At 44.4% G+C, this 27,348-nt stretch overlaps 1 protein-coding gene and 1 long non-coding RNA gene across 6 annotated transcripts in view; one reads left to right on the top strand and one right to left on the bottom strand.

Moving 5' to 3' along the window:
• Positions 1-13,835, top strand: part of LOC112546720 (uncharacterized) — a 96,834-nt gene extending 82,999 nt beyond the window's left edge. For 3 of the 4 annotated variants that reach the window (XR_012903430.1, XR_012903429.1, XR_003090435.2), the window contains 2 exons: positions 6,825-6,927; positions 11,728-11,850. This is a non-coding gene — a long non-coding RNA (uncharacterized LOC112546720). Of the gene's footprint in view, positions 1-6,824; positions 6,928-11,727; positions 11,851-13,698 lie in introns of those variants that run through there. The other variant, XR_012903431.1, reaches the window with a different exon arrangement.
• BMF (Bcl2 modifying factor) lies at positions 3,308-27,348 on the bottom strand. Of its 2 annotated transcripts, XM_075927081.1 has the most exons (5): positions 27,189-27,347; positions 23,022-23,342; positions 21,644-21,807; positions 4,955-5,052; positions 3,308-4,283 (listed from the first exon to the last, which is right to left on the bottom strand). In XM_075927081.1, the coding sequence occupies exons 2-5, from the start codon at positions 23,335-23,337 to the stop codon at positions 4,280-4,282; spliced, it is 582 nt and encodes a 193-aa protein (XP_075783196.1). In that variant the 5' UTR covers positions 23,338-23,342; positions 27,189-27,347; the 3' UTR covers positions 3,308-4,279. The 2 variants fall into 2 exon arrangements, with proteins under 2 accessions (XP_075783196.1, XP_006128708.1); XM_006128646.4 differs by lacking the exons at positions 3,308-4,283; positions 4,955-5,052 and adding an exon at positions 19,822-20,603 and having other exon boundaries at positions 27,189-27,348.

Genomic DNA, 27,348 nt, shown 5'->3' on the forward strand with positions numbered 1-27,348 from the left:
ACTGCTGAAACTGACCAGCGGCTGACTACAGGAAGCCCAAGGCAGAGTTGCTCTGCCCCGGGCTTCCTGGAATCAGCCTCTGATCAGTTTCAACAGGCTGAATCTGGACGCCAGTTCCGACTTACATACAGATTCAACTTAAGAACCCCAGGCGTCCCCAAGTCAGCTGCTGCTCAAACTGATCAGCGGCTGATTCCAGGAATCCTGGGGCAGAGCAACTCTGCCTCGGGCTTCCTGTAGTCAGCGCTGGTCAGTTTCAGCAGCGGCTGACTTGGGGACGCCTGGGGCAGAGCAGCTGGGGTGCTGCTGGGTTGCTCCTCGGCGCTACTGGACCAACCCAGCAGCACCCCAGCTGCTCTGCCCCAGGCGTCCCCAAGTCAGCCGCTGCTGAAACTGACCAGCAGCGGCTGAATTAGGACGCCTGGGGCAGAGCAGCTGGGGTGCTGCCAGGTTGGTCCAGTAGCGCCCAGAGCGGCGCTGCGGGACCAACCGGCAGCGCCCCAGCTGCTCTACCACAGGCGTCCGGAGAAAAGCCTGGTCTGCTGGGGGGAGGGGGCGTACTAGCTGTGCCCCCTCCCCCCCAGCAGACCCGGGAGACATGGAGCAAAGCCGCGGAGCACGCGGGCAGTGGACAGCCCAGACGCGCCGCGGCTGTCCCGCTGCTGGCGTCCTCAGAGGCTTTGCTCCCCGTCTCAGCAGACCAGGGAGACGGGCAGCAAACCCCGTTCGTAACTGCAGATCCAACATAAGTTGGATCCGCATAACTCAGGAACTGCCTGTACTGTAGGTGCTGTCAGTTGAAACTCAAGTTGTCTTGACTGTTGCCCATCAAACTAAAAGGAGCTTTAGGAGAAAGCCAACTTTTCAAGACACTTCACTAGCACTTGAGTGTATTAAAAAGGAGCTGAAAACTGAAACCTCCCCATTTCACCAAGGCAAACCTATTAAATCATTCAAGAGTTGCCCCTCCCCTCATCAGATTTAGGCCTACCTGAAAATATTTCCCTAATTGATCCACATATTTCTAACTGTGGTCATACTGTAATAAGTACATTGGCCACGTCTATCCTAAGCAGATGAGGGGAAGCACCAGATGTCAATCTTGTGGCGTTTGATTTAGTGGGTCTAGTATAGACCCATAAATTGAATGCTGAGGGCAGCTCCGGCCAGCGTCTAGTACGCCTCCTTTTGTGAGGAATAAGGGAAGCTGAAGGGAGTGTTTGCTTCCATTGGCCTCCTGCTGTGTGGACGGCATGGAAGCATGATTTGAGACATCAACTCCAGCTATGTAATTAACGTAGCTGGAGTTGCACATCTTAATTCGAACTTCCATTGTAGGGCAGACCAGGCCTTTGAGCGGAGGATTTTCTCAAAAGAAGTACATACTGAAGAGAGCCCTGCTTAGACAGAATGTATGAAAAAACAGTGCACCTGAGGGCAACATAACCATACGGCTTGGCAAAGGAACAAGAAAACTCTACATAATCCATTGTTTCCTGAAGAAGATGAGATGTTAAGTAGTAACCAAATCCTGCTCCCATTGAACTCAATAGCAAAATCCCCGTGGACATAAAAGAAGCAAATTAAAATCCTTGGGTTTAGGGTTGATAGAACCTTGGTTTCTTTCTCCAAGACATGCAAATATGAGATGTTAGAGAAGCATCATGGTTGCCAAACCTCATTTAAGACCTTGAAATAGACAGTTTTGATAAATCCACTGCTACCAGTGGACATCATAGCCAGGAAAGGCTCATCTCTCATGAAGCAAATGATTCTGTACAGTTAGATGACCTACAAAACTATTTTAGCAATTTATTCTCCCCAGTAAGAAGGGTGATATTATAGAATAAGCTAGTGAGGACAGAGCATCATTAAGTGATTATACCAGACTTGCTTTTCCAGCTTACATATCTATTGTGGTTGGCTAAGGAGTCCAGGGAGATTTATTTGCTTCTTGGTTTAACTAATTAGGCTGCAATTTAAGGAAGAAAGGTGACGTTTGATTTCTTGATACGATGACCATTTAGTGTTCTAAAGTTAGATGGGCTTGCTCCATTTTTACACACTTCATAAGGCTGTTAGTTATTAATCTGACCCCTCTGATGAATGAAAGGTTTTCAGCCAATCAGTAGGGAAATGAATGTACATTACCAATGTGTCTGCCATACTTCATTTCATTCCTTCCTCACTGCAGACTCTAAAGTTCCCCTCCTCTTCCCTCAAGACCTTCCTTAAGAAGTAGGGATGTGAATGACTAGTAGGCTAGTCACTCCCCCCCCCTTTGCTGCCTCTGTCATAAAGAGACAGCGGGGGGGGGGGGGGGAAGGGAGCGGGAGGAGGAGGTGCTACAAAGCAGCAGTGCTGCGTGGAACCTGGGGCCAGACCCCGGGATCCACATGGTGCTGCTGCTTTAAAATGCTGCTTGCAGCCTAGGGCCAGCTGGGGTCGGGCTGCACGCAGTATTTCAAATCGGCAGCACCATGTAGAGCCTGGGGTCAGCTGGGAACTCACCCGCTCACTCTGGGCCCCCTGCAGTGCTGCTGCTTTGAAATGCCGCACGGAGCCCATGGCCAGCGGGGACTACTTGAGTTGCCTGCTGGCCCTGTCTCCCCGCAGCATTTTCGCCTTTGAAGTGTGGCAACAGCCCTGGGGCTGTTGCCACATTTCAAAGGCAGAAGCGCCCTTATCTACTAATTGAATAGTTGATACAAATTGCATCAGCTATTCGATTAGCCAAAAAATCAAAATTTTACATCCCTATTGAGAAGCCTACACCTTCAGTTTTAAGAGGGCTCTATGCAAGCTCGTCTAGATTCTGAGGCGTCAATCCCCTCAATTCAGTGTGCCCTTCCCTCACCCCTCAGGACTGCTTCCTATTTATAACCCAATTCTCCAATTATAACATCCCACAAATCACTCTGCTTTGCAGAGCCACGGAAAATATTTCAGTAAATAGAGAGCAGCTTCTACTACTGCTGCAGAGTAATCGAAGACAGGTACCACTTATCTCCCACTGGGTAACTCCGCAGTGCACATGCTTAAGTAAAAAGAAACACAGCTAATTTAGGAATCATTGTTCTGAACTGCTGACCATCCCAGAGGAACACATTACTCTGCATAATATAGTTTTAGCTGGGGTGGGGGTCATTTGCATGAGGAACCCTATGGGTATTGAAAGATCACAGCAGAGCTAAGAATGACCTGGGAGCTGGAGTTGAGAGGACTAGGCAACTCCCGCCATGAAAAAGCAGAATGCCAGTTAAGCGATGGGATTGAGAAATAGAGGGAAATCATCCAAATACAAATATGTGCTACAAATCATTAGCAGGCACTTTAATAGGGGCACTGAGGATACATAGAAACTGGATAATTACAAATATCAGAGATGGAAACAGGCTTAAAGAAGGACACCCCTCCCCCCTCCAAAAAAAGAAGGGAAGAGGAAAAACATGGAGGGGGAAGGAAAATGTGCAAGAAAACTTCTCTTCCAGCACAAGGCTGCTTTACTGTTCATTAGGCTTCAAAGCAGACCAGGAGGCCCAGAATCCCTCTGTGTTGACAGCTGTAGCAGGACTGAAGGGCAACTGTCCAGAAAGATTTTTCCTAGTGTTAGTTTTATAATTTGTGATTTAGAACTAGTTCTGGGCAAGTATGGAAACAGTCTGTGGACAGCAGAGGCTATATACCCTTTTTTCCCTTTGTTTATGGAGCCTGAAATACTAACTAAACCAACCTTTTTTGGATAGGTAGTTTCCCTCTCCATTCCATGAGTGGCAGCCAAACAGATTTTAAAAGGCCAGAACAGTCACAAGTCAATGACAATTAGCTATCACTCCAAGTAATATTTCTGTCATCAGTGTACACTAATACCAACTTCCAGTATTAATCATTAGAATAATAGTCCAATCACTTGTACAAACCTGCAATGTATGGGTTCAAAGTAATTACTAACTGATCTCCTAGTCAAATCATGAAGCAAACATATCAGATGCCTGGGATCTGAATCTTCTTAACAGCCCACATGATAGGAAGGAGAAAAAACAAACAAAACACCAGAGCACTAACAAAAATATACAGATTAACAATTTCAGAAGAATGAGGCTTCATCTTTAAGAGCTCTATCCTAGTTTATGGGGACAGTATATGGTGTTCAGAACCACACAGTTTATGGGGACAGTATATGGTGTTCAGAACCACACAGTTCTTTGTATAAACACACTGAAGAGTCGCCAACATCTTCTGAAAGATTCTGAAGACTCTTCTTCTAATAGAAACGATTTCATCTGTTGGTGGCAAGAGCAACTTCATGTGAAGAATGTCAAATTTAGGGCAGTCAAGTCATTAAACAAAACTAGATTTTTACATGTCTCCCTGGTAATAAAATGCAGGAAAATAAACAGTGACCCACCTGCTGCTGTACATAAGCTACTTTAACTGTAATTGTTTCCAAAAAACTTTTTTTCAAAGTTATCCCATAGAGGAGTCAAATGTCTCAATCTGGAAGTTGCCCAAAACACATTTAGAGCCATCAGTCCCAGACACCATCATTAACAAGCAGCCAAAATTACAAAATGCTGCATTCTATCAATAAAAAAAAAACAACAAAAAAACCCAGAGCAGAGGAACCTGTTAATCTACTACCTGCCACACTTGCATAGAGGTTACTGATTTGGGGAATCAGCAGCAAGCTTTACCAAACACATCCAAATTTTAAGACTTTCCTTCAACAGTGTTGGACAAGAGCTTCCAGCCTCATCAGGCAGGAAGCAGTAAAGAAGAGTCCTCAAAAAACAAACAAACAAAAAAAAACCCCCAAAAACCTTGAAGACAAATAAGAGTTAGACAGAGTCCTCACATCCGGCCGGCGGTGTGCGTGTCTCTTTTCCCCAGACCAGTGTTTGTTCAGTGCTCCCTGCAGACTGGATGTGACCTGGAACAGGTGGAGGGATCTCACCTCTGACCTATGTGGTTCCTGTTCGCCTCCACATTTAAGGCCAAGTTATGTAGGAAAAGAAGGATCTGCCACCACACTTGATTTCTGTTCTGCTGATGCTGTAAAGGAGAATAATTGAAACAAGGTTATTTATATTTTATAATTGCAACCTACTACTTATCTTTTCCAATAAAAACTCAGTTACTTTTCAAGAGCAGACACTTTAATCCCATCAGCACAACAAGGGGGGAAAAAAGAGGTAGGGGGTGGGGAGAATGATAAGTTCTCCAGAAATAATTATAGCTCTAACATTATAAAAAAAAGAGCAGACCCTTATGCATTGTGCACAAGGGGATTAAACCTTTTTTTGCTTGCAGGATTTTGCAGAGTTTAGCCAAGTGCTGGTTTTAATCAGATTGGCTTCTGAGCCTCTCAAAAGCTCCAGCTGCATGAACAAACAACTTTCTTAAAAAAAAAAAAAAGTTACCCCCCTTCTTCACCCCAAAAGTGAAAAAAAAAAGTAACTGGTGATCCATCTGTAAGCGATTTGACACCGTGAAGGTCAAAGGGTTAATCTTCAATTTAAACCACACTGCTGAGGCAGCAAAACTCTGATTTCATCCAGTACAAGAAAACACTCGTGCACACACACACTCCCCCACTCCCTCCCCCCATCACATTTTCCTTCCCAGCATCTCCAAGATAATACTGCCCTTTTTATAGCTACTTTTGACAGTAAGCCATAAATAATCAGCCTTGGAGCCCTTTCCTACCGACTGGAGCCAATTAAACCTTAAGCAAGAACATACTTACAAAAAAGAAAAGAAAAGAGAACAAGAAAAAAGAAAAAGCAAAGCAAAAGGTTATTTCAGGTTCCATTGTCTAGAAATGATATTTGGACGTTAAGTTTCAGGGGGAACATCAGCCCACATAATGCTGCTTCTGGGAAGGAATGCTGTCCCCTCTTTTGTTATGTGCAATCATCTTGGTGAAAGTGTTCTCCATTATGCCCCCACCTTCTTGTTCTTTAAATGGCATCTCATTCAAACAGGTGGGTTTCTCTTTACATTGCACAGTGTGGGATAGTATTTCACATCCCTTACCAATCCTCAATTAAAAGACCAGTTCTTGTTTTCTCATCCAGAATTCCCTATTTGTTAAGCCAGGTTAGTGGCTGTTAAAAAAAAAAAAATCCCCAGCAGACAGGGAATAGAAGGCTGCTTTACAGTGACTTCACCTTAGCACATGGGTGCATGACAGAGTACTGAAGCATGTTATATGAACAAGGTGTTTCAATTTAGATTAGTTCAACAGGGCAGATCCACATGATTGCAAAGTTTTTGCCACATAATTATGAACTGGATAAAGAAAAAAAGTCTTACCTGTAGTTTGCATATTAAAATTGTTTCAAGAGAAACAAAACACTCCAATAAACTCTTTAAATTGTGCTCATAATTTCCAGAGACTGACCTGCAGAAAAGGTACAACATGAACCTCAAATGCAGTCAAATTAGGCCTTGGAAACGTTATAAGCTTAGCTTTATGCTGCAGAGCCCTCGGTAAAGTCTCCCCGGGAACAGGGCCACCAGCCTCTGCTGGCCCGGCTCCCAGAGAGGAGGTTTCACTGCAGCAGCAAAGCCTCCTCCCCAGGAGCAGAGAGGGCAGCTCTTGCCCACCTGCCTCCTGAGGAGGAGGCTTCGCTACCCTGCCGCAGCAAGCCACCTCCCTGAGAGTCGGCTGAGTGTAATCAAGACCATTAACCGATAAACATCAGCTTATCGCTTAAATGGTTCTACTCTAACATCCTTAGTCCACAAGACTTAAATGTGTCCACAGATTTAGGAGGGTTTACACTGTTCTAATTACAATGTTCCAACATCTTTCTGTTCAGAGCATGACCCAGAGCAGCCATTCTGAAGCCTGTCACCTGTTCCAAACAACCTGAGGTTTACTACCCTCAAGCAAACTGTCCCAGGGCATGGTCACATTCACAGGTGAGAACAACCATTCCCCCCACACAACTCCTGACATTGATATCCTCTAGAGTTGGTTAGTGGTACAGTGAACCCTTAAAAATGCTCTTAAAGAAGGGAGATGCTTTTGGTTTCCCTTTATTGTTGTAACTAGCCATACACTCCTTTTTGTCAGAGACTTTGGAGATCACTCACGCTCTTTCTTTCCCTACTCCAAGCCACATTTCAGAACCTGCTCTGACATGCATGTGCAACCAAGACTCTTGACAGTGTATACTGCAGTGTATAGATTTCCCCCATCCTCACTGCTTAGCAAACTATGGGAGAGAACTAGTGCAAACACAATGGATGCTCCAAAGGAAATGCAGGCAACTTCACATGTTCAACAAGATTTATTACTTCATTGTATTTGTGACCAAACAGGCTAGTCTTTAAGAAATCTTAAGATGGCCTTAAATAATCTTAAAAATAAATTTGAAAATTTGAAACATAGTAGCTTAACTGGTGGAACTTCTTACCCATCTGCTCACGTGACATTTGTCAAAGTGCTTATTTTGAGACATGTAGGGAGAAAAGAGATGCATTAAAGTGCACGCAATTTATCCTGCTATATATTTATTTGAAGGCAAATGGTTAGTAGGTAAGGAGGTTGCTTTGAGTGTCTCATGCAATATATTAGGTTTCTAAATGTTGATCTTTCCTGAAGTTCAATAGGCAGACTTCGGAAGGAAATCTGTGTTTTTGCTTTATGATGGATAAAGAATCCTCCCACACCAAAAGTGGCTTTTCCTACGTACTTTTTAATATATCGGAAATTCAGGTCTTTTCTACCTTGGAAAACCTCACTGGATAGCTGGTGACCATGATTAAGCAAGGAAGTTATTTTATCCACACACTGTTCTTGATTTGCTTTCATTGACACACATTTGAGTTAAACACGACCACCTAGCTTTTCATCAACAGCTCTCACAGTGTTATAAAGAAGGCTGGTATCCTTATTCCCAATTCACATATGGGTACATGAAAGGCACAGAGAGGTGAAGTGATTTGACCAAGGCTACCCAGCACACCATCAACTGAGCTAAGAACAGAATCCAGGTCTCTAAAGTCCCACTGCTCTATATCTCACTGCCTCTTTCCTATTTAGTCAGATTCAGGAGCAGTGCTCTCTCAGTCACTAACAGGACATATCAGATAAAAATCAATTTAACGGAGAGACAAGAGTCATGGAGGGAAGATGACAGACAGTCTCAGCATAAGCACAGAAAAGCCAGTTCAGAAAAAGAACTTACCTAAACCTGAACAGGACCTTCTTGAAAGTTTCAGTAAGTTCAAGTAATTTTTCCCAGACATGCCTCAGCCAGGACTGGGAGCAAAATACTCAAATATCGCAAGAGAGGATTTTTTCCAAGGTATTGCTTGCCTGCCAGAAAGGACCAGAAATATCAGGAGAGCCAGTTCATGAGATTTCCAGTCGGATTTCTCAGACACAAGAGACTCGCTCAAGTATCAAAGTCACAGCCTTGAGATTCACCCATCACTACCTCGTGGTGCAGATTTATAGTCTTTCCAGGGATGATTCTAGCCCACAGTATCCCTGCCAAAAGTAATTCATTTTGTAATGTTACTGTGGGAGAAAATATTAGGGAAGTATAAATTGCTAATGACTCTAGAAAGGAAGGAGCCTGTGACTAAAGCAGACTAGACTTGTAAACTACAGTAAGTTAGTAAGTGACAAAGTTTGAGGCACACGAAACAGCTTCCTGCAGTAGCTGCAGCCTGTTAAGGAGGATATCCTTACGAGACTCTCTGTCCAAGCTGTTAACATGGATGTTTCAGTAAGTCACAAGAAAGCTAATTTTACAAGAAAAATGCCCTATACAGCAACAGTCAGCTAACAACCCTAAATCCCATTCCCAGAACTGTGCTTGTATCAGCCAGGATGCCACTACATAAACAAGTTAATAAAGAACATAAGAGTCATGATGGGAAGGAGGAACTGTGCCAAAAATGGAATAGGGGCAAGAACTGGCAACAGATGTTTTCGATAATCAATATTCCTACTGGGTGTTGGACATTGTGTACAATAAGTGATATGTCTCATACATATAAAACTGTCACCAACCAATCAGCATTCCAGTTATTGTGTCAAACCACTTTTATTCATATGTACACAAGGGCAGAGTATCTGTGGCTCAAGATGATTTTGGGGGACGTAGTACACAAAGGCAAAATGTGTCTATTTGGATTTAGCTCCCAGAATCACAGGTAGTAGCTGTGAAGTAGTAGTGGCTGAGATTAAGGGTCTTATTTTCTTCCTGCTGGAGGAGCAGCTGCAGATTCCCTCCTTACAAAACAAATAGTCATACACATACATTTCTATATAGAGGGTATATATATTCACTGTACCATTGGTGGGACCTTTGTATAACAGAATGTAGCTTTGTTCACAGCATGGGTGTCAGTCTCTCTCTGCTTTGTTACATAGTTCTTACCCCATGATGTTCTTCAAAGACCAAATTCTGTTCCCATTACTGTCAGTGGCCAAACTCTTGTTGAAATCAGCAGAACCAAGATTTGGCCATAAGAGGCAACACTGCACAGGAACACGAGTGGATGTGTGTCTAGGGATATTAGTCTCACTTTAACAATACAAATCTTAGTAATAAGTTGCTACTTCTTGCAAAGAAACAAAAAACACTAGCAAATGATGAGCAGTTATTGACTCACTGCTGAAAGCTAGTTAGTGCCAGGTGACTAGAGGCACATTTGTGCTATTATAAAACAGATCTGAGTTTAGTAACACTGGGAAATCATGTTGTCCAGGCAACAGACATCATGGTTGATGTCTCAGCTGGAAAAAGTGAGGGCAAGGGACAAATTAAGTCACGTTGCAATCTCCTGGACGTCTAATGACTAGGGAATAATACACCTAAAAAAGATAAAAATAATGTGAGAGAGATAATGGATTGATTTAAGAGCTCCAGTCTTTAGCGGTCACATTCAGAATAGGATTAGGTTGTGATAATTGCAAATTTACTGTAATTTTTACTGCCTGCAAGTTTACTCTAATTATGCACTCAACTGTAACGACTACAGCCAGTCCCCAACTTACGAACGGGTTACGTTCCAAACACCTGGTCGTAACTTGATTTGTTTGTAAGTCGGAAATACATGCTTTTACACACAGCCGCGCTGTTTATAAGTGCGGATGGTGTGTTCGTAAGTCGGGGACCAGCTGTAATGGGGTTAATGGGAAGATGGTCATAAGTCGATGCATTCGTAAGTTGGGGACCGGCTGTATGTGACAGTTAATGAATTGTCACAATAACCTATATTAATAAATGTTGATGGGAAAAGGCATGAAAAAGAGACAAGATGACAACCTGAACAAAAAGGGCAAGTAATGTAACTCAGGGTTTGTGTTAAATCACCCTTGGGAAACAAGAAAATGTGCACCGAGAAATTAATCAAAATTGGCAGATCATATATTAGGCTTAATTGGTGGACCAGATCATGAAGGGATGAGGTATTTCACTGATCATCCCTTTTGGTTCCATGAAGAAAGGCACTTTGTGGGAGAAATAAAGAACAGATGAAGGTTACAGGAGTGAGCTCCATCATCATGGTTGCCAGTCCCACCAAACCCAAGCCTTTGTTACCCATGTTCTGAAAAATGTCTTGACCAGACCGAGCCAGAGAGGAACCCAGAGGACACTGCCACCTCTACCAGCACCAACTGAATCCCAACCACTGCCTGTGATACACTACGACAGGACTTTAACAATAGGTTGGAACTGTTGGGAGTTACTGCTGTCTCAATTCAGTACTCTGCCTCCTCCACCCCTCAGCCCAGACAGTCATTCCCATCTCAGATACCATCTGAAACAGTGGTCCTCAGCCTGTGGACCCCCACTGCTGCGGCTCTGCAGATAATGTCTAATTGGCCTGCGAAAGACTGAAAACTGATGGAACAGAATTCAATTCTATAGATAATCGGTATCCAAAGGGGTCTGCAAATAAAAAAAAAAGTTTGAGAACCACTGCTCTAAGACTGTTAGACAGGGTTTTCCCTTCTAAAACTCTTTCCGGTTAAAGGGAGGAGAAAGTGGGGACTCTTGTACATTTTAAAGCGGAAGCACTACATGGAGCTTGGGGCTAGCGGGTCCCCACTGGCTGCAGGCTCCATGCAGCAGCACTTCCATCTTTGAAATGTAGCAACAGCTGTGCAGGCTCTTGCTACATTTCAAAGTGCCCTTACTGACTAATTGAATAGTTGATTAATCTAATTATAACATCCCTACCCTGAACCTTCAACACTGCTTAATATAGGACAGTGACTGGGACATTTGCCCCACTTACTCCATCTAAATTAAACACAACATTTCTGAAAGGAAGGCAAGATAGATCTGTCAATTTATCTGTGTTAATGCCTGCGATTAATGCAGGACAGGATTAACATGTTAATGCTGCACTGCCCCTTTGAAGTGCCGCCCCGGCGCTTCAAAGGAGAAGGGCATTAGGAGCCTGGGATCAACTGGAGTCCCCAGCTGACCCCAGGCTCCGTGCAGCGCTGCCCCTTTGATGCGCTGGAGTGGCACTTCAAAGGGGAAGTGAAATGCAGAGCTGGAGATCAGTTGATCTCCGGCTCCGCGTTGCGCTGCCCCTTTGAAATGCTGCTCCGGCACTTCAAAGAGGCAACGCTGCATGGAACCTGGGGTCAGGTGGGGACTCCAGTTGACCCCGGGCTCCTGCGGTGCTGCCCCTTTGAAACGCCACCGCAGCGATTATTCACAATTAATTTTTTTAATCACTTGACAGCCCTACTCAGAAGCACTGACTCCTATGATGCCCAAATAAGAAACCACTTTGTCAACATCTAGAGAAAGCCACCAAACATTTGAGGGATCAGAATGCTGCAGATGAAGGAGACACAGAGATGAGTTGAAGAGACCCTCAGCTGCAGGACAGTGGCAGAAAGAGCAATAATGCCCACCACAAAGGGGATTCCAGGAGTGGCAGGAAACTATTATTAAAAAGATACATTCTCCAGCCTGTGGGAAGGTTTGGCAGGTGAATCATTTCTCAAAGTTTTTCTAACTCAAAACAAACACCACCGTGTGCCTTCCTCTTTCAACTGAGCCTACAGGAAGTGGAAGCAGACAAACACTCATGGCAACAACTGACTTTCAACCTGGAAAGGGCAACTGCTGGCCAGCACTTTCCCAGGCCACAGTGTTTCCTATCTTTTGCAACCCGCTGAGGTTATTTAGTTGTTTTCCATTCAGGGCAGAGGGAGAATAAAGGCCCTTCAAGAGTCATGGGATTTTTCCATCTGCTGCTGCTTTACACAGATAGTCCTTGAGACCCTATCATCTATATGGCTTGGGACAGGATTCCTTTACAAGATGCTCTTTATCAGTTGGAGGGTTCAAAATCCTCCCTAAGCCTCTTCCCTGACAAGGAGTGTCAGCTAAGGACTAACACTTAGGGATGTGAACAACTAGTTGACTATTCGATAAGCCCGCGTTTCTCAAACTGTGGGTCCTGATCCCCCGGGGGGTCACGAGCAACTTAGAAGGGGGTTGAGGTATCACAAAGTTTGAGAACCCCTGCAATAAGCAAATGCTTATTGGACAGTCAACACGCTTGTCGACTAGTCACTTCCCTCCCCCCTTGCTGCCTTTATCAGAAAGAAGCAACAGGGGGGGGGGGGGGGGAGGCGATGAGGAGGGGGTGCTTCAGAGTGGTAGCACTGTGCGGACCCCTCTGCTGACTCCAGGCTCCATGCAGCACTGCAGCTTTGAAATGCCATGGGGAGCACAGGGCCAGCGGGGAACTGCTTGTGTCCCCTGCTGGCCCTGTACTCCCCACAGTGCTCTGTGGCTGTTGCTACACTTTAAGGCTACGTCTAGACTGACATGATTTTCTGCAAATGCTTTTAACGGAAAAGTTTTCTGTTAAAAGCATTTGTGGAAAAGAGCATCTAGATTGGCACGGACGCTTTTCCGCAAAAGCACTTTTTGCGGAAAAGCGTCTGTGCCAATCTAGACACGCTTTTCCGCAAAAGAGCCCTGATCGCCATTTTTGCTATCTACACTGGGCTGAGCGGTCTACACTGGCCCTTTTGCGCAAAAGCTTTGCGCAAAAGGACTTTTGCCCGAACGGGAGCAGCATAGGATTTCTGCAAGAAGCACTGATTTCAGACAGTAGGAAGTCAGTTCTTGCGGAAATTCAAGCAGCCAGTGTAGACAGCTGGCAAGTTTTTCAGCAAAAGCAGCTGCATTTGCAGAAAAACTTTCCAGTCTAGACACAGCCAAAAGGTGAAGGCATCCTTATCGCTAATCAAATAGTCAATGCAAATTGCATTGACTATTTGATTAGCCAATTAATCAAAATTTTACATTCCTACCAACACTCCCACCTCAAACTGAACCCTAGGAGATGTGGGAAATTTATCTGGCAAAGTATTCCAGTCTAGCATGTGCGGTGCTGCCTGCTCAATCTGCCTTTGCTCTCCGTATCCTCAGAGCATTCCCTCTCCCTTGGAGAATTTCAGTCAAAGTGCAGGCAGATTTTCCAGTTTACTTAGAACTAAATTTATTAACGGATTGGAATAAAACCTTTCATTGATGTGGGGATGAAACAAAACAAGCCACCCATTTGGAAACCTGGTGCTGTGTATCATAAGTTTGGCTTAACTCAGGCCTTAACGATTAGCTATTAGAGTCTAGAGAGCCCTCTTTCCTAGATTTACTTTGCTCATAATCTGTATTACTGTGTATGCATCAGGGTCCTCCTGATGTTTGTTTTATACAGGCCCCTTCCTCACAAAGGGTGAAGTTACAAAGACGTTTCAGTATCTGATGAAGGCACTAGGAAGAGGCAGCAGATCTACTCTCCCTATTTCTAGATACGGAGATTAATTAGAAGAGGAGTAAAAGTAACCTTTTGTATCTACTGAAAGAAAGAAAACACCAGAGAAGACTGAAATGAAGTGGACTTTGAACAGAGCAACAGCCCCCCATCCACTGGAAACACACAAAGACAAGCAATCAGGTGCAGCACTGACTGGAGCCTGTGGGTAGTTCAGCTTCTTGTCAGCAGTTCTGATGACTCAGAGGCTAAATATAGACAGTGATATAAACAGAGCTGGCCGCAGAGCAAACACGGCTGAACTGACCCATCTCTCACGCACACTCTCTGAACCTTTCCCTTCTCGCTCTTGGAAGTTGCGAGCCCTCCTATGAGGGGAAGCTGTCTGCTCCAGAGACTTTTCATTGTGTTGCCAGAGGTGCAGCTCCCTTTCATCATGGGGTTGTGTTACATCACACAACCTGATGGGGGTGAATAAAAGCTGCCCTGCTGCTTTAAAGGGACCGTACATAGAGTTAAAAAAAAAAGTTTGTAAATAATTCAAGGTCCCTTTGCCAATGACAGGAATAGTTACTAAAAGATAATAGGATATTTTCTTCCATACTGCTAAAGTAACTTACAGTTTAAGTTTCTCACTTTCTTGTCTCTCCACCAGTTTTATTCACATACAACACACAAATATACACCCCTTTCCCTCTATTATTAATATCAGCCCAAGCATCCCTCCAGCTACAGTGAGATTGCAGCGTGATCTAGCAGTCAGAGCAAGGGATCAGAATCAGGGCTTTTGGGTGCTAGTCACTAATCTGCTCTTCTGTCACTCTGCAGTTATAACTTCTGTTTCTTACCTTCCCCATTTGTAAAATGGAATATTATTACTTTGAGAGTAAGAAATAACTGCATTTCACATGCCACAGGGCAGTAATGGCAGAAAAGTGCTGAGTAACTGGTATTTGTTGTCCCCAGTAGCAGGGCCAGCCCGAGCCATTCCTGCGCCCCGGGAGTGTGGTGCTGCCCCCAGGAGTCTGACACATGCATGGCCCTGTCCCCGGATCTCAGGCGCCCGGTGCATTCGCGGCCCCACCCCTGCCCAGTCCGGCAGCCCCACACAGTGCCCCCTAAATGGGGCACCCTGGGCAGTAGCCCGGTCAGCCAGTAGCTTGGGCCGGCTCTGCCAGGAGTGGTGTTTTGACTCTTAAAAGGGCTGCACTGCAGGTTATGAAGTGCCCGGAGATCCTGTGGCAGCACAAAAAGCATTGCAAGTAATTTATCACAAAAAAAGTTGTTGGCAATGCAGTGCAATTTATCCCACATCATTTGAGGTATCCTGCACTGGTTATACAATCATAGAAACATAGGGCAGGAACCAGGATCACCAATGGTGGGGGTGGGGGGAAGCAAGATGGTAAGTGCCCTTTAAATCACTGCCAGAAACCACCCCCCCCCCCCCGTGATGCACTCCAGACAGCTCAGAGAGCAATCATAAATGAGGGCTGGCTACTTCCAGCACCGCCCTTTCCACCTAAGGCCACTCCCTTTCTGGGAGCATGGAGCTGCAGCCCTCACCATGCCCAGGACCCCAAAAGTCTGTTGACTCCTATGGCTAGAATGAACTTTGAGAGGTCAATTCCAGATTTCTGCAGTGAGGCAGGACCAAGTAAATCTCTAGACCATCCCTAACAGGTGTTTGTCCAACCTGTTCTTAAAAAACACCAGCGATGGGGATTCTCCAACTTCCTTTAGAAGCATGTTCCAGAGCTTAACTACAACAGTTAGTCAGATATTCCTAATACTTAATCTAAATCTCCCTTGCAGCAGATTAAACTCATATCTCCTTGCCCTATCTTCAGCAGATATGGAAAACAATTGATCACATCCTTTTTGTAACAGTCCTTAGCATATCTATGAAGACTTATGAAGTCCCCACTCAGTCTTCTTTTCTCAAGACTGTTTATGCCCAGAGTCATTTTTTTAAGCTTTTCTAATAGGCCAGGCTCTAAACCTTTTCTGATCTTTGTTGATCTCCTCTGGACTCTCTCCACTTTGTACACATCCTTCCTAAAACGTGGCACCCAGAACTGAACACAGTACTCCAGCAGAGCCCTTACCAGTGTTGAGTAGAGCAGAATTATTGCTTGTGTCTTACATATGACATTGCTATTACACCCCAGGATATTTGCCCTTTTTTGAACTGTATCACATTGCCAACTCATTCTGTTTATCCACAGTAACCCCCATATCCTTTTTGGTAATACTAGCCAGTTATTCCCCAAATGGAGTTGTGCAGTTGATTTTACCTTTCTAGGTGTAGTATTTTGCACTTGTATTCATTGAATTTCATCTTGATGTTTTAAGACCAATTTTCTAATTTGTCAAAATAATTTTTAATTATAATCCTGTCCTCACAATGGTATGCAAGCAGTTTTGTCTCATCTATACATTTTATAAGCACACACTACACTCCATTATCCAAGTTATTAATGAAAATATTTACTAGTCTGAGACTCAGAACTAACCTTGCAAAACTCCATTACAAATGACATTTCAGTTTGACAGCAAAGTGCTTTGTGTGTGGTCTATCAACCAGTTATACACCCACCTTACAGTAATTTAATCTAGACTGCATGTCCTTAGTTTACTTATGAGACTATCACATATGGCTTTGTCAAAAGCCTTACTAAAGATCAAGATTTATCATGTCTACCACCCCTTCCATCCACTGGACGAGTAACCGTCACAAAGAAATTAGGCTGGTTTTGGATTATTTGTTCTGGTCAAATCCCTGTTGGCTATTCCTTAATAACTTTATTATTCTCCAAGTGCTTACAAGTTGATTATTTAAAATAATTTGTTCCAGTATGTTTCTAGGCCTCTTTGGCCCCCTATCTAAAAGATAGGCACTATGTTTGTGTCTCTCCCTTCTCACCCATCCTCCATGAATTCCCAAAGATAATAGCTAGCATTCTCAGATGGTTTCAGATATTTCCTTAAGGATCTCATTGTGAATTTCATAAGGGTCTGCTGACTTTAATATTTTAGCTTATTTAACCTGTTATCCCTATTTTGGTTTGCATTCCTTCCTCCTTGTTAATAGTGTATTGAGTATCGACCACTATGAACTTTTTAAATCAAGATTGAGGCAAAATAGATTAACATCTCAGTTTTCCTGATGTCGCCAATTAACAGCTTTGCTTCCTTGCCAAGAAAAGGACCTACACTTACCCTCATTTTTTTCTTCCTCTTAATGTATTTAAAGAACCTCTTTCTTATTGCCTGTAATACCCCTTCTTAGGTGTAACTCATTGTGTGCCTTAGCCTTTCTGACTTTGTCCCTATATGCTTGAGCTGTTCTTTTGCACTCTTCTTTTGCAATTATTCCATGTTTGCACTTTTTGGAAATATTAAAGGTCTCCTGATGGAACCATATTGGCCTCTTCCTCTTCTTCCTATCTTTCCTTTTCATCAGAATACTTGGCAGCAGTGCATTTAATATTGTCTTTTTGAGAAATTGCCAGCTCTCCAGAACTCCTTTATCCCTTTAGATTTTCCTTCCATGGGACCTTACTTAACAGTTCTCTGAGTTCATTAAAGTCCTCTATTTTCAAGTCTATTGTCCTTATTCTGCAGCTGCCTTTTTTTGAATCATTAAATCTATCATTTCATAATCACTTTACCCAAGTTGCCTTTCTGCTTCAGATTTGCAACCAATTCCTCTCAGTTGGCCAGAATTAACATTAAAACATCTGTCCCCCTAGTTATTTCCTCCACTTTTTAAAATTCATCCTACAGTTTGAGGTGTTCTGCACTATTCTTTTATCTAATCCTTGTCTGTGGGAAAACCACCATATATGTAGGTTGCAATCTCATTGCTAGGACATCCCCTACACCCTTTTTATCCCAAGCTAAACTTTTGCTGCAGTTGGTTATGTAGAACTCCCAATTTTCCCCACAGCTAGGCCTTTTCTTACCCCTACTCACTGCTTCACTGGTAACTAGAACATAGCAGGAAACAGATTTTCCATCCCAAGAGAATTTGAGAGGTCTACAATTTCTCCCATCAAGACAAAGTGGAAGTCTCAAATGTTTGCAAAATAAAAGACAAAAAACTCACCCACCCCCCAAACATATCAAATTATTTTGAAGGATTTTGAGAAAATTAAAATGTTTTAATTTCAATGTTTTCAATACTATACATTACATTACTTTAAAAAGTCATTTTGAACCAAAACTGGACTTCTTCATTTTGAAAGTGTAACAGAATGTTTTGACAATTTGGTAACTTTTGAAAAAAAAAAAATCCCCAAATGGGAAATTTGTTGAAAATGACCCAGAACTGTTTGGTTTTGACATATCAGGATTTTTTATGAAAAATGTTTAGCTCATTCTCTTCCCACCCCACCCCCCGCCTCCCAAAAAAGGCAAACAAACCCACAGACAAGTGTGATGCAGAAAGAGATAGATAAATTTTGGTCAATGTCCTTGTGCCTACAACCTATACTGTAGTATCTTAAACAAACCATAGATTCCCTAATGGAAGGATGACCCAAAATGATAGATGCTTCAGCTGATGAATTTGTATAAGAAAAAAAACATATGCAGAACATGACAAGTTTCACTTTCAAGTGGAAATTTTTCTGAAGGAAGAATTTATTTTGCTGGTTTTAATTGTACTGGAATTGGCTAATTTCCAGAAACCTGACCACAAACAATGTGAATCTAGTCCTAAACATTTCAAACACAGGGCCAGTGCAGGCCAATCACCTTTTTCTTGCTCACAATTCCATCAAGACAATTTGCTGAACTGCATGGGGAATTTCCACATAGGGTAGCAATAAATTTCTATTGCTGGATCCCATAGCTTTCTGAACATGGTCAGCACACCTAACGCACACCGTCTGAAGGGGGTTTTCTTGCTGGTTGTAATGTACTTATTTACCCATGACAGCTCAGCTCTGATTCAGCATCTGGTTCTCATTGAGGTTCTGCTTTTTTTAACCCAGTCTTCCAGCTGAGTTGATTGGAGCAGAAAGAGGTTAAGAAACTTGTCTGCGGACATGTAGCAAGTCAGTGGCTCCACTTGGATTAAAGCCCAGAACTGTCCTGAGCTACCAGGTCTTTATTTTTAGAGAGACAATTTTACCTTTTGTGACATGATCTTATAGTTGCGCACAGTAGCCAATGTTAGATTTAAGGGATGAGGAAAGGATGGAATAAAACTGGCCCCCCACAAAATTGCAGCCTATTCAGTAAGGGTGCGTCTACAATGGCACCCTTATCTTGAAAAAAGCTACGCAATTTTTGTTACTCAAATTGCGTAGCTTATTTTGATTTTATTTCAAAATTTGGTGCTGTCTACACAGCACCAAATTTAGAAATAAAGCACTATTCCAAAATATCCCTTATCCCTCATGCAATGAAGTTTACAGGGACATTGGAATAGTGAGCCTGATATATTTTGATATAATGGGCTTGCTCTTAAGACATAGAAGGCTCCACAGCGTAGATGTAGCCTCAATGTCTTTTCAATGGGAAATGCCTTACGTGTTTTATGGAGCTATCACAGCAGGTAAAATTCAGATTTAAGGCATTTAGGTGCTCACACAAAAGCTGTACAGGATATATGCATGCAACCAACCTACCAACATCCCAAAATTTTCATTTATGTCTAATCTACTGCCAGTAAGCCAGAGTAGAGATCTCCGATGGCTCTCCTGCACACAGAAAGTTGTGTTTTAGCTCCACCTCCTGGCTTCTTGGCACATGGTGGGGGCTTTTGGGGGTGAGAGGGGAGATTACTAGAAGGCATGGAGACTCAAACAGGTGGAGGGCACTGTGGGTATATAAGAGTGAGAAGTGAGCTAAATATCCCATGCATAGTTTGAAAAGGGCCCTGCAGAACCCTGGACAGACCATAACAATCCCAAGCAGCAATGCCTGCATGTGGAAATACTTTTTAAAAGTAGCCCACATTTGAAAAACACTTTTCAGAGTAGAGCCATGAAGTGTGCTACATAATGTTACACCATTGTTCTATCTCTGTACTGAGGATGAAGATGCAATCATTTTATTTGAATATATGTCTGCACCAAATGAAGGCATAAAAAACCTGAATATGACAAAGATTAGTTTCACAGCAAGATAGGAGCTTTACAGACAAATGGCAGCTCAGGTTTCCTATTCCCAGAGACTGCTCCTGCCCAAAAGACAAACCACAGCCCATCATAAACCAGTTCACGTGCCTCTGGCCACCAACTGCCCTTTTAAACAGCAGACATGGAAGAGCCATTGTACAACGCTGTTTTGGAGAATTGTACCAACAGTCAAAGGAAGTATTCCATGCAGAGTCAGCAAGGAAGAGAATGCATTGGCACAATAGGATTTTAGTGTCCTATGTGACCCAAAGCACAGCTCCACATTAACATGAGGGCTCTTTACTCCCCCCCCCCCCACACACACACTCAAGAAAAAGAATCCCTGAGCAGTTCTAAATATGAATACCTATCCCAGCATCAAGTCCTGCAGAACCACTAGCTATGATTTTTCACACCTGTTTTTTGGTTTTGTTTTTTAAATGGTTCAACAGCTCCCTCTCCTTTACAATGGTCTGTTCTTCCAGTTCAAACAAAGACACAGGAACTCCTCCTTGGCAGGCCACATAAGCTGGTAGTGCAGGCGAATGCTTTTGTTTACTAACTCTCCCACATGCTTGGCTGACACAGGATTCAATTCTATTCTCCTGGCTCCGTCAGTCCCCCACGCCTGTTCTGCACTGCAGTCAGTCGCATGGCTCTCTCAGTGCCATAGCAGCACACACTTCTTGCCTGGGAGAGAGGGAACGGACAAGCCAAGGTTTTCTATTGGGTTTGGAGAGGGGGGCATTCTTGGACACATTTCCCTGACAAAGACATTGGATAGCTACACTCCCCAGATGGAAAGGGTCAAGTTACAACCAGTTCCACTGCTTCCCTTCAGGACTCCTGACAGCAAGATTGTTAACCTTCCCTTTGCTGTAAGAAGCTAACTACAGTCAGTAAGGCTTCCAGGACAGTTGCAAGACAGTACCATTTAGAAGGGGGAGAAAAAACAAACAACTCACAAAAATAACTTGAGTTATGGTATTTCTGATGTCAGAATGACATCCTCCAGTCCAGATAACTAAAGAAATGTGAAAGATGGCTGATCTCTCTCTAACATTCGCTTTAGCAATTCTGCTGTTGGGTCATGAGAAGAAAGCTTTGGGACCCTTCATTTCCGTAAGTTAAGTGCACCCAAACTTTGCCCAACCAAGGGTCATCCCAGCAACTCGCCAGGAGCTAAGTTCCTCACCTAAGGAGTAAAACTGAAGCAGCGCCCACCTTTAATAGACTCTACTGGGGTGAAGAAACACTCGTTCACCCTCTGAAGCCCACTGGATGGCATCAGCAGCTTCAGCTCCCAGCATGTGGCACTCTTTGAGGTGAGTGGAAGTCTGCTCAAATCTAGTTGAGGCATTGCATGTTACATCTGAGCACTCTGCTAACTTCCTCCACATCGAAGATGAGGACAATGCTGGGCTGCACTTTGGATGTGCCAATTCTAAACCCCGGATGAGCAGAGACTACTTAGAGACTGGAAGGCAAAGCAGAATGGTGTCACACAGCTGCTGTGAAGACGACTGCCAAAATATGGTAATCACCAAGTAGTGCTGGCGTGCAGTGCAGACCCTAGCAACACCAGAGTGGCCCAAGTGTGTATTCAGCACAGACAATAAATACACAGAAAATAAGAGGTAAAGGGTCAGCTGAGGCAAATGCTTCTGTCCTGGATGCAATGCCTGTATAACCAAATCCTTTTCTCCCCGTCCCCCAGAAAGAGCTCCTACCCTCTGTATGTGGAGCCTGTGGAACTGGTCTGCTATGCACTGTAACTTCCGTGCAATCTGAACCTCAGCCCGGGCTTCCTGGTGACCTTCCCGAGGCTCCTCTTGGAGGTGCGGATTCAATGCGAAGCCAACTGGGGGTTCATGTAAACGGTACCCAGCATTCCCTGCAAGACATTAGAGATGAGAAGGCGCGTTGCCTTGATCTCCCAGCATTAAGCCTGGTTCCCTTTCTGACTGTTACACATTATGAAGGAAGAGATGTGTGATTGCAAACTTCTGACTCAGGCTAAAGTCCAGTTTCTGCAGCCTAAACAATGACTAATCACACTAAGTATTCAGTAAAACATTCACTTGGAGCTTTAAGTAGATTTACATTGATCAAACAGAGTGCATTATGTTCCTTCCATAACCGAACGACCTGAAAGAAAGAAACCACATTAAGATAGGGAAAGCTCTCACACATGGATCTAGCTTGTTTATAGTTCAGTCAGCATTGAGATTTTAGTTGGAATGACAGTCTTACACTTAAGCAGGAGGGACCTAGGTCCTAAACATCAAAAATATCTTGGCATTAACTTTTGCTGCACCTTCCAAATCAGGCAACACTCGCAACAGCCCAGCATTAAGGGCCAAAGTTTCACCTTGGGACACCCGGTTCTTCGTTTTTACAGGTGCCACATGCAAGGATCTAAAAGTAGAATGTGACTCAAAGCTGATGGGGGAAGGAAGTTGTTGCTTTTTGTTTTAATTGTATAACCTGAAAATCAGTCAGGAATGATTCATTTCTCCAATTCAGCTTTAATAGAAATTTAGGCCAAGAGGCCTGGCAACCTGTCAATTACCACTTTACTACTGAAAAACTGGTTGTTCACGTTACATAGTTGACAACTTTTTTCTCTGCAGAGCCCAATAAAAGACCCACACCATTTGAACTTCTGTGTTTACAGTGTCTGCAGTGACAACACTAATGCAGTCCCATCCACATAAGATTCACCTGGGCAGCCTGGAGAAAGGGAAGGTTTAACTCTTTGTAGACAAATCGGCAGCATATACATTGAGTGAAGAGAAGCATCCAAATCATTCTCAGAAGCCTGTGGAAGGGACTCAGCCTTAAGTGCTGAAGTGTCTAGTAATAACTTAAACTGCCCTATAAGGACAACGGGGGAAAAGGGAGCTGGCATTTAAAGGGTGGCAGTAGCAGTGAGCAACTCCTGCAGTGAGTAGGCAAGCGTGAGAAGCAGAGAGAGCTGTCTTTCTTGGTGGTACAGCAGAATAGCAGCAGATTAAGTTGCCCTCTCTTGTCCAGTGGGGGAAGTGGGGAAGCACTTGAGGGCCAGTTTTCCCTGCTGCAAAGCTAGTGATGCTGCAGTGCTCTTACCATAGAAGAGTCTCTGGGGCTCTTCAGTGACTCCACATGGCAACATGACATCCTGAGTGGAAGAGGATGGGCTGAGTGTTTGGGTTGCCTTGTCCTGCTGCTCAGCATGCCTGATACCTGGACCACAGCAGTGTGTGAGTGGGAACAGTTGAAACCTCCCCAGGAGGCAGCTGTACGATTGGTTCTGTGTGAAAATGCCAGTAGGAGTCATCTCACCAGGCTGACCTGTGAGTCCAAAGTCATCAGAGTGAAACACGTCATCGTCCAGCCCGTCCAGGCTAGAATAGTCTTCTTCCAGGTAGCTGGGGGGATCCATTGCTCCTGAAACAAATGAACGCCTGTGAAAATGGCTAAGATAAAACCAGAGTGCAGTCCTGAATAACCTTCCCACAACCAATTCCATTAAGGAATACACAGTTCTCCCAGACCCAAGCTCTTTCCTCTCACACATCTAAAACCAGTCTCCATGGCCTGAAGAGATCAGAAACACAATTAAGGCCTTGTGGTCAAGTTATGCAGCCCTTGAATAGACAGTTGAGCATGCCGAAAAGGCTCCACCTATAGTTCAAAGTCTTAAAATACAGCATCCTCCCCTACCCCCCCCCAAAAAAAGACATGGTGAGACAGAGGGACTTTTTAACATGCATAGCCACCCTCAACCCACATTTTGGGAAGTTTCTGATTTCAGAGCCTTTGTGTTGCACCAAATAGTAAGAGCCTTGCCATCAGACCATAAGACTTGGCAACATTGCTTCTGCCAAACACCCCTTTCCTTTCCCCACAACCCAGCCACACAAATACCCAAAACTCAAGCAGTCCCACCACCTTCAGGTACCCCTCATTACTACACAATCCACCCTAAAACCCTTCCTTTATTTCACCCTAGAACAGGGTCTCAAACACCTGGCCCACAGGCCAACCCTGGCCAGAATGATTGCACAATCCCCCCCAGGTGGGCTGGGAGGGCGGTCTGTTACCAGCCCTCAAAACCCAACCCTTCCCACTATTGCCCTGCCTTCTCCCCCCACTTGGCACCCTGTCCCTCCAAGAACACAGTTTTGGGGATCACAGAGGGAGCCTGGCATCATGTGGTGGCAGCGGTTGTACCCTGCTGTGCTCCCACAGCGCTAAGAGCTGAGGAGGATGGGGAGTGCATTGGGACAAGTGTACTCGCTCCACTTTCCCTGAAGCTCCTGCTGCCAGAGGGGGGCATGACCACTGTCCTCACATCACACCAGGCTCCCCTGGTGATCCCAAAACCATGTCCTTGGAGGGACGGGATCCTGACGGGGCGGGGAGGGGAAGGGCATTAAGAGGTGGGGCTTGTGGCTGGTAACAGAGGGCCCCCCCCACCCAGCCCACCAGGAGACCAAGGACCAGATTGCACAATCACTGCAGCTGGGTATGGCCCATGGGTCAGTAGTTTGAGACACCTGCCCTAGAATTAAGGGAGTCAACAAGTGTTTGGTGATATCAGTATCTCAGGTAGGGCTTTTACACATATCAAAGTATATTCCTGAGCCCCATTATGTCCTAAGAGCAGGCAAAAAGAGCACTCTTTTAGACCTCCCAAGCTCCCACAAACACAGAGTCAGTACAAGCAGCCCGGCCAATGAATCTGACAACCCCTTACTATTCTCTGTGCATCTAACCCAAACTGATGACAGTCTTCTAAAAGATCCATCCCCAGGATTTCTACCCAGTTTTCAACAAGGAAGTGAAATTCAACTCTTCACATCTCCCTTGCTCTGATTTTGACAAAATTTAACAGGATGGCAGACTAGTAAAAGGAATCGTAGGCCTGAAGGAGATAAAAAGACAACTGTTAACATAACCTATCCAGTACTTCGGTCACAGATGTATCTCCCCCCGTGTAAATATGAACTCAGGACACCATTGTCCTAAAGGTGATGCACAGATAGGAAGAAATAAAAATTTCCACTCTCACGAAGAAGTTACAGCTGCAAATAATTTAAAATGTATGGCCAGAACTACAGTTACATTTGGTATAAAAGGCTAAATGTGACAAACCCCAAAGCCAAGAAGTTTACTAGGCAGACCAAACATTTAACAAAAGGAGCTTCAGAACTGTCAGAAATCTGAGTCTGCATCCTATTCTGGTGAGCCAAAGTATGCTACTGCTTTGTTCTGAGGCCCTGAGACCAAGAAGTTTGATGTATCTGGAGCATTACCTATAGTAAGAGTCACTTAATTTCTTCATCATCTCAAAATAATGTTTACTAACTCCTTCAGATGCAAGAACTACAAATATACAGAGTTATCAGCAAGAGGGGCATCAAGCAAAACAGAGTTTGTGAGAGTTGTTTATGAGTGTGGTGCACATATGCATGGAGTATCATACCTTACATCTGCCTAAAGCATTCTCCTGGGACAAGAAAACCTGCTATCAGAGAAAGGCAGCATAATGACAGTGGAATTCTTATACATCACAGTAGCAGGCCTACTCTCAAGAGGAGCAGACAGGAAAAACAGAGGGAGGGTTCAACATATACATGCATGCCTGCTTCCCAAAACAAAATTGGCTGGTCTAAGTTTAGGACTACCATATTCTTTTCCTTCGTTTCCTTCCCTTTGCGGGCTTAAGTACTGCAAAATTATACATGTACAAAAGACTTAAATACAATGTTTGAGGTTAGCAGGATTTAAACATAAACTTTAAATCCCAGAAGAGATACAACAGTGGAAACATTATCTAGATTATTGAACACTACCATAATTTGCAGCATCACAAGTGTACTCAGCATTGTATGTACAGGATGCTATCTTATACAGGTACTTCATGGACCAGGTAACTGTTTCCAAAAAGCAGTATGCTTTGGAATAATCCTAACATCTTTCTTTATGATCATGAACATTTATGCAAATCACCAATTTTTCAAGTCTCTGCCTTTGGCAAGAGCCTGAATAATTGCTTTGTGAGCAATACACTGAATTAGCCAAAGAGGCATGAGTATTTTTTCAACAGGTACTCGCATGAATCTAAACTATAAGGAATTAATCACACCACATCAGGTTGAGGAAACCCAACTGAAGAGGATTTTTTTTTAAGTAAATCTTTTGGGAAATGCTCAAATACCATGATGATGGGCACCATTATGAAAACTTGGGCAAACAGGTAGTCCTAGGAGTAACTGAGGACAGTGCAAATATTTTTCTGATGGTAGGAGGGGCTTGTTTTACCAGACTAGAATGCAGCTGCAGAGACAGTACAATGGAAGGATATAAAACAACATTAAGATGTTGTCATCAGACCGGGGATGAACTATATAGCTATATGGTTTCATGAGAAACTTTTTTCCCCCTTTTTAAGTTTATCCTGTACAGACTAACTCAGCTACCCCCTAAAGCTTTTTCTCTTTAGTTACCAGTAATCTAATGACTGCCACTTGCAGTTGAAGGTAACTTCACAAGTGAGAAGATTCCCCTTCACCAGTTTGGGATTCATGAGCTCAGATAACAGAATGAAACACTTGTCACCAAGGATCAGCTGGGGACAATATAACCCCCCCCCCCCCCATACCAACAGGGGAAGCCATTTCCTGGATGGGAGAGAGGGTCACTGCATAGTGAACTAGAACTAAATGGTACCAGCAGAGAGCAGACTTCTCCTCTTTGAAGTGATGAAGGTTGGGGGTCTCCCAGACCAAGACGAAACGGAACTGAAGGCACTCTCACTAGCCGGTCAACTACAAACCCTACACATAGACGTGCAAGTACCGACTCTTCCCAGTACACACCTGGCTCTATGGCACAAACTACTGCAATCGGGACGGCTCGTTTTCGGCCCCGAGCCCAGCCAAGAAGCACCAGAGAGAGAGAAGCTGCCACAGGCTCACTCTCTCCTCATCGCCCTAGGGCTCCTCATTCACGTCCCCCTTCCAGCCCCTACTGGCCATGGGGCAGATAGCTAGGTCAGTGCCCGATGGGACTGGGAGCTGCCGCCATGACCGTGCGGGGGAGGCAGGGGGAGGGGGAGGGTTTACCCTCCGGGAAGAGGATGACAGGAGCCGGGGAGAACGGGGTGCAAAGGAGACGCCTGACGGGCCCGCCCGGGAGCGCCTCCCGCAGCAGAAATGGGGCGCGCTCCTCTCCATGCTCGCAGCGGGGAGGCGGCAGGCAGGAGCCCCCAGCCCGGCGGGCACTTACCTGAGGCAGGGCAGGGCGCCGCTGGGCGGGTTAGGGTGCAGGGGCGCGGGCGCCGAACCCGGGCGGAGCGAGGAGTCCCCAGGCTGCCGCCTCAGGCGCCGCCGCGCCGCATTGTTTCCAAAATACACTTGCTTCCTGGCATCCCCCAAACAGCTGATAG

The sequence above is a fragment of the Pelodiscus sinensis genome, chromosome 4 (genome assembly GCF_049634645.1).
Source record: "Pelodiscus sinensis isolate JC-2024 chromosome 4, ASM4963464v1, whole genome shotgun sequence".
Taxonomy (NCBI): Eukaryota; Metazoa; Chordata; order Testudines; family Trionychidae; genus Pelodiscus; species Pelodiscus sinensis.